Source organism: Poecilia latipinna, unplaced genomic scaffold (assembly GCF_001443285.1).
Source record: "Poecilia latipinna isolate Pla-1442-1.1 unplaced genomic scaffold, P_latipinna-1.0 Scaffold1810, whole genome shotgun sequence".
In the NCBI taxonomy this organism is placed as follows: domain Eukaryota; kingdom Metazoa; phylum Chordata; class Actinopteri; order Cyprinodontiformes; family Poeciliidae; genus Poecilia; species Poecilia latipinna.
In genome coordinates this window covers 21113-28764 of record NW_015114426.1, presented here as the reverse complement: position 1 = coordinate 28764, position 7652 = coordinate 21113, and the positions used below count along the sequence as shown (strand labels likewise).

At 38.3% G+C, this 7652-nt stretch overlaps 1 protein-coding gene across 2 annotated transcripts in view; it reads left to right on the top strand.

Moving 5' to 3' along the window:
• The window catches only part of LOC106934453 (phosphatidylinositol 4,5-bisphosphate 3-kinase catalytic subunit gamma isoform), a 27786-nt gene that overhangs the window by 12551 nt on the left and 7583 nt on the right, over positions 1-7652 (top strand). For both annotated transcript variants that reach the window (XM_015014370.1, XM_015014371.1), the window contains exons 5-10: positions 233-298; positions 3039-3264; positions 5834-5928; positions 6703-6846; positions 6939-7029; positions 7327-7457. In XM_015014370.1, the coding sequence (XP_014869856.1) occupies positions 233-298; positions 3039-3264; positions 5834-5928; positions 6703-6846; positions 6939-7029; positions 7327-7457 (753 nt within the window). The remainder of the gene's footprint in view (positions 1-232; positions 299-3038; positions 3265-5833; positions 5929-6702; positions 6847-6938; positions 7030-7326; positions 7458-7652) is intronic.

The window sequence follows — 7652 nt, the reverse complement described above, 5'->3', positions numbered from 1 at the left end:
ATATTCTATGCATGATATAATAATTCCTTAACAGCCTGTTGTGTTTTGAGTTATTTTGAGTTGTAGAACTTATTGAAGACTCAAGACAGCCATAACATTATGATTTTTTACAAGTGTATGTACACTTTTGACCACAACTGTACATGTATGGAAACACAGTTCTTTGCTTTCTTTAGAGTGGAATCTACTGAATGACAACCAGGAAGTGACCAAAACCTTTCTGCATTTGCAGACCCTGAAAGTGGAGCCTTACCACGACAGTTTTCTTGCTCGGTATCTTATTCAAAGAGCTCTGCGGGTGAGTCATGTGACTTCTCGTTTCACTTGATATATCAAATGAAACTGTGCAACAGTTTGTTGATTTATTGTTGCTGCACCTTTGAATTGTTTTCTGTTTACTCAATTAAACATTTAGTTAAAGTATTAAGTTTCAAGGATAAATATTGTGATGGGAAAAATAAATTTTGACTTAATGTTTAATTTTGGTCTATGCTTCAAATGAACCATTGTTACACCTTGGTTCTGTGGTTAGCCTCTCCGTTCAGGATTTTTCACTATGCTTTGTCTCATTGCCTTGTTAATGACCTCATTTTACATGAAATCATCTGTCAAACACATGACCTTCTGCTTTGTTCAATATTACTATAATTTCTGAACTATTATGGCACCTGAATATATAGACTCATTCAATAAGAATCAGAATATTATTGAAAAATGTATTTATTTCAGTAACTCCGTCACCAAGTTAAACACATTATTTAGATTTATTAGATAAAGGCTATGTTTTAAAACCTTTATTTCTTAGTAAAGATTGTTTTCTGCCAACGGCCACTTTAAAAAAAAAGAAAAAAAGATGGCTGCATTCACACCAGCCATGTGTCTGTTGTAATCAAACTCTAGTTTGTTTGCCTGAAAAGTCCGGCTCATTTTGGGATGTGTGAATATGAATGCAAATGGCAAGCGGACCTGAGACTGTTCCATAAACAGTAAATGAACTGCAGGACATTTCTGGGCAAATATAACCAAACCAAACACACCAGTGTAATGATAAAGGGAGAAATGGCTCATGATATCACAAAAGAGAAATTCTACAACTGCTAAAATCTGACACCACTCCATTTTGTTTCAAGAAGGAAGTTATGCTCAGCCACTTCAAGGTTTTCATGTTGTTTCCTTCAGTAGTTCTTGGTGCAGTGGCACCACAGGCGAGTGGCTGAACAGGTTTTTCAAAGGGTTTAGATTATCTGACACAGTGTGAAAGTGGAGCACACCATCTGAAAATGTCATAAATGATGCAATTTTGGTCCCCAATCAAACCGAGTCTCCTGGACTATCAGATGTGAGAACGCCTGATAGTGTCAGATGTTTGTTTTCTAAATGGACTGCCATAAACTGCAATTGTAAAACCGTGGAATAAGCCATGTGGAATGTGAGATGGAGGTCCATTTTCTTTTTCATCCGTATACATGCGAGTGGCTGACCTTGGGGTAAATCTGAGAGTCACTTCAATAAAAATGAGCAGCTGTCTTAAATGTTCTGTCATTGTTAATATTCTTTCTCACAAGAAAAGAGAAAAATTATTCACAATAGAATCTTTTTACATAATAGAACTTGAACGTTCTTGATGGATTTACCATAGTAATGGACATAATTTATTTTCTAAAGTCATTGTTTAGTAATTGCCTTCTAGACATTCTGTTAACACATGCATCTGTTCCAGAGCAGCAAGCTGCCAGAAGCTCTTCTATTCATAGACGTGGTCCTGCTGATGTTCTACTTACCCTCTTGAACCTAATTATACCCCTTTGTTTTTGCAATCACTTTATGCTGAAAAAATATGTATTTCCATGAGATATTCTGTTTAGCTCCAAAAGAACTTTGTCAGAAGCCTAGTCAAGATTTTGATTAGTTAATTTCACTGTATATTTCCATGGATTTATTTCTTAAGTTTTAGCTGTTGCTGTTGTGAGGTTTAAGAGAGAAAAAGAAGCAGACATCATCTGAACTGTGCAGTTTTGTGGCGCAGCAGGTGAATTTATATTTAACCGTACAACAATTACCAATTCTCATTAAAGCATAAATCATGATGTTGTCTTTTACATGGCAAGGATATACTGATGTACATAACAAAACACCAGAATGTGGATTTCTTTCATCACAAAGCCTTCACAATGTTAAGACTATTTTTTGAACATTTGCCAGGTTGGAATTGTTTTTCTTCTTTCTTGCTTTGCGTGCTACAAGTTAATTAAATTGGGTACATTTATTCAAAAGATGTCAACTTTCGAGATGGACATTAATTAACACTAGATCTTTTCTTTGTTTTGTCAAAATAGAATTTCTGGGTATTTCGTTTGCTTTCTCGGAATGATGAAATAGACATGTAGACAGCAGCTCAGTTAATCACATAATAGAGGATGCAGTGTTTACTCACTGAATGTTTTCTGTGAGCATTTTTATTGCGTAAATGAAAAGGAATAAATCAAACTCTGGACCTAAGGAGCAAATAAACTTTTTTGAGCTTTACTTTATGTCACGTTATTCCTTCATCAAAAACATATCTGCCTTAATTTATATGTACATGTTTGAGAAATATTTTAATTTTCCATGGCAACTATTCAGCTGTGCTAGCACCAGGGTAGACCTAGCACTGTCTTTGAGGCTCAGCTCCTCCTCTGAGCTGCAGCTCCAAACTCCTCGTATAAGGAACTTCTCAGTGCAACGCTGGTAAAAACATTCTTACAAGATTAGTAGAGGATTGATGCTGTGATGTCTTCTAGCTGGCTGCTGTGGTGTTAAAAAATGTAGTGGTTTAAAACTCCCGTGAGCGACATTTCTTTTAGATGATTTTAAAACCTTTTGATTGTGAAGTTTTTACTAAAACATTTACAGGGAAGCATAGGAAATTCACATGGGACTTTGTCAGGAATAACAAAAGCATATTTCTTCCCTCACCCATACATACAATACATCAGCATTGACAATTTTGACATGCACAACTGTTTCTCTGAGGATCTTACTCTTTTCTTTCTCTGCAGAGCAAGAGAATCGGCCACTTCTTCTTCTGGTATGTGCGCAGTGAGGTTGCAGGGTGCCCATACTTCCGCCAACGCATGGCAGTGATTCTGGAGGCCTATCTGCTGGGATGTGGCCAGGCTATGATCAACATCTTCACCCAGCAGGTGCAGGCTGTGGAGGCCCTGCAGGAAGTCGCGATGATTATCAAGAGATTGTACCCAGACAAAACAGATCTTCCTTCCTCAGGTTGGAGATCCAATTATGTAAATATTTCTTGTGGTGTCTGAAAGCTTTTATGCCTCTTTGCTAACCTGACCTTTAAGATAAATAGAGAGTGTGAATCCTCAGAAAAGCATCTCAAAATATAAATCATAATACATTACAAAGATGCTTTGAACATCTGTGTAATTTCAATTCTGCTTTAAACCCCAACACAGGTTTCTCTAATTTGTCTGTTGTGTTCTTTGCTCTTGATGCTGTTAGTTCTCTAATGTTCTCCAAACAAACCTCTGAAGCCTTCAGAGATCAACTAGTTTTAGACGCAATAGATGTATAGAATACTTGTAAAAGATTTGGTTATTATTTCCATAATTTTTCATCCACTTGACAACTACACACTGCACTGTGTTGGATATGTGTGTTGATCCCATAAAATCTCAATAAAACACCATGTAAACACAGAAATAACTCTGCAAAGTTCTATATTGGAAAACTGAATAACAATGGCACCTTGGTCTGTCTAGTCTCAGATTTAATACCATGCTCTTGGATAAAAGAAAGCTTGTGAGAACAGCCTTTCAGGCCTTTCAGCCAGATGGTTATAGAAAGAAAAAGAGGGTAATATATAATGATTATAGCTCCTATTTAGTGACCTGAAAGTCAGATTTAATGGGCTTGGGTTGAAGCAAAAGCACTTTTCAGTTTCTTACTGAAGACAATGACCTGCTAACGGAATGTGAAGAAGTTGCAATCATCGTGTCCTAAAAGACATTTAAAAGGTTACTAACGTTGACAGGCTAAATGGAAGAACTTGAGGATGGATTGATGGACTTCAGTGTAACCACAACCCAGGTTGCATATGTTACAGAATGAGGCAAGGGAGCAGATCCAAAACAACTGTTGGAGATACAAAGCCAAGGCAGAAGTACAAGCACACATGGTAGTGGAACAAAGAAATGCAGGATGTGATTCAAGAGAAGAAACAAGGTCTGGAGGAAGAGCCAGCTCTGCCATGACCTGGACCAATGCCACATGCTGAAATCTGCAGCAAACTGGCTGGTGGCTGCCAAGAGACTGAGCCATAACTTCCCTAACCTGTATGGCCAATTGGATACACCAGTGGGAGCAAGCAACATTTACTATTGTGCCACCCAATACATTGGGCACACTAGGCAAATCAAGGGGTGATGGAGGGAGGTCCTGTGAGAATCACCAGCAATCCTACACCATCAGCATTCCCACCCCCAGAGGGACAGCATCAGCTCCCAGCCAATAAGTCTCCTGTATCACACCATTAAAATTTACAAATGGATTCTTGACTGCTGCAACACGAATACCAGCCCCAACCAGTGTAACTTCATCAGAGAGTGTGGCACTGTTGACTCCACCTGTGTACTGATGGAGAGGCATTGGGGCAAAGGGCAAGACAGTCCACATGGTTATCATGTACCTGGAAAAAGTCTTCAACTGAGATGCCCTAGAAAAATGTCTTGGACATATTTCATTTTTTCCCCCTAGACTCTAGGACATTAAACCAAGTGTCTTAGTAAACTTGGTCTAATCTGCCAAGACACCTAAAAGTGTGGTTTAATACCCAGTAGGAGCATCACCTTCTTTTGACGTCGTGGTCAGTGCCCTTCAGGGGTCCACAGTCTCGCTTCTGCTGTTCATCTTCTGTATGGAAACAGCAAAAGCAGACTTGCAATGAACACCCTCATAGACTCTTCTCTACACTTATGATGTAACTGCTGGTCTGACCCAGAGCGACCGGCAATGGACGATTTCACTGAAACATGAAGTAACCAAATTAAATAAAATGGGCTGAAACTGAACAGTCAAAACTGAATGCAGCCCCCAAACTGGTGGCCCAAACAAGATTGATGAACAGAAAATAGTAAAGACCACGAAGCTCAAGTGTTTACTCGCACTGACCAGATTCGACCATGCCTTGAAAGTACAATGTGAGACGAAGACTCAAGATGGTTAGATTTAAAAAAAAAAAGTTGCAAGTATTATAACAGCACAAATGAAATTCTTGCTGAAAAATGTTGCACAAATGCTTGACACCAATTTTGTTGAATTTGAAGAAAGTAGGGGCCAACTTCAATGATAAACTTTACACTTGAGATTATGCTTAATTTTAGAACCTGGAACCGAACAGAACCCTTTTGTGAACTTCTGATATACAAAATAACTTTTATCTTGACTTTTGTCTCATCTCAAAATGTCTCTTTTTGTAAAGTTAACAAATGCACAACTCTTTTAAACGAGCGTCTGGTATAATTGTGGATCAGACACACTTTGTGGGATTGTATATAGCTGTGCGTTAATTCCCTTTTCTAGCCATCTGTTGTTCTTCTCTTTAATATTAATTAGGAAACAAAATCCCGCTTCCACACTGTTGGACCAGGCTTGTCTGTTAAGATGAAAACCTCTGCACACCTGCTGCTCACCTGACACTTTGTAAAAGTAAAAGTTTTTCACACCACTGATTTGCCAAACACAGTCAGCATGTGTCAAACTTACACTAACAGGCTGAATGTTTCAACATTAAGGTTTTTTTCTTAAACAAATCTGTGTTGTTGCTTTTTCTCAGCTCCACTCAAGCTGCAGGAGCTCCTCAGAAGCAGTAATCTCCCAAATGAATTCCTGTTGCCCTTTGACCCCCGCATCAAAGTGGGAACGATTCTGGTAGGTCTTGTTACAGTGGGTTTCTTTGTGTTAGAAAATGAGGTGCGCATGGCTCACATGATGTGCTGAATAAACAAGTTTTAGTCCTGTGGTTTTATTTTTTTGACTTTACCAAAAGATATTTGGACTTTTGCATAATAATCAGTCTTAACAGCCTAGTTTGAATTGAATTGAAATGTGTCTGTTTTGGACCTTTTGAACAATAATCAATGCAGGGAATTCAATAGAAGACGGTGAGATCTACACTGATATAAACAACAAGGAAATATTTAAAATGTAAACACAATAAATCAAAAGCCAAACACCCCTGGATTGTATTTAAAGGATCGAGAGTCTGGGTCCTCTACCAGATCATGGTAAAGTGGTGATTTGTGTGATATATAGATGTTGTTTAGAAATTAGCTCTAAAAAGCTTTTCCAAGTCGTCCAAATCCAGAATTCTTCTATTCAGTTCTCCACTGTGCTTCTTCTGACAATGTGAGTTTTAATCAATCTAATAAGAAGTGTCAAACAAATCCCGTATATTCAGGCAAACCTTTCTTAAAGGATGGGAAGACAAAAAAGAATAAATGAAGCCAAACAACTAATAATTTGCTAAGTAAAGGAATCATCATTTTACATTTTCAAATCATGCCTCAGAGAAGGTCAGTAAGGATTTATGGGTTAAGAACTTGGCTGGGTCAGGCGTCTTGCAGTGGTTGAAGTGAAGCAGATTCTAAACTGGAGTCCAAAGAAAAAAAACAAATTGGATTTTTCTGAATCCTTCTGCTGCAGCTGGACAAATGCAAAGTGATGGCCTCAAAGAAGAAGCCTCTGTGGTTGGAGTTCTCACCAATGCCATCGCCCACCTCCAGCACACCCGTTGGGATTATCTTCAAAGAGGGGGACGACCTCCGACAGGACATGCTGGTCATCCAGGTCACACAGATCATCTGCTGCTTTTATTTTCTTAAAGAATATTGTTTTACTTTTGTTTGAATTATCATGGATTTGTTTGCCTTCGTGTTTAGACCTTGGTGGTGATGGAGTCCATCTGGCAGGAACAATCTCTGGACCTCAACCTGATTCCATATGGATGCATCTCCACAGGACACAACATAGGTATATTTCTTTAGACGATTTTATTTAAAAGGAATGCTTGCCGTTACTCTATGAGGCACACAGGAATGTTGATTGCTTATTTAGGGAGAGAGAAGTAAGATTAAAATTGATGTCCAACTCAGGGTCAGAACAGGATGAAGTACACCTAACAAACAAGTCAGTCAAGTTATGTCCATTCAAAGGCAACTTCCTTTTTCAAGGTTTCAAGATAAAAAAGGAATTTTTGTTTTTAAATTCAATATTTATTTGACACAAATGAGCTTTTTCAAAGTGTTTCTAAATCCTCTCTTTCCAAAGGGATGATTGAAATAGTAAGGAATGCAGCGACCATTGCTGCAGTGCAGAGAAGCCACGGCGGAACGACTGCAGCCTTCAGAAATGACGCTCTGTTTGAGTGGCTCCGGTCCAAGTGTCCACTCCAGGAAATAGTGAGTGAAACGGAAGCGGAGATATTTTTCGTTACAGATTTGAAAACGTAGTGAAACTTTTTGTTGTTGATGCAATCAAAACTTTTTCTACTAAGTAAAACCTGGCTTAGGTTTAAATTGATTAAACTAGTACAAAATTAGAAAACTATAAGGGCGTTTCTATGCCTTTATTCTGTCTGAGTCCAGTAGACTCAG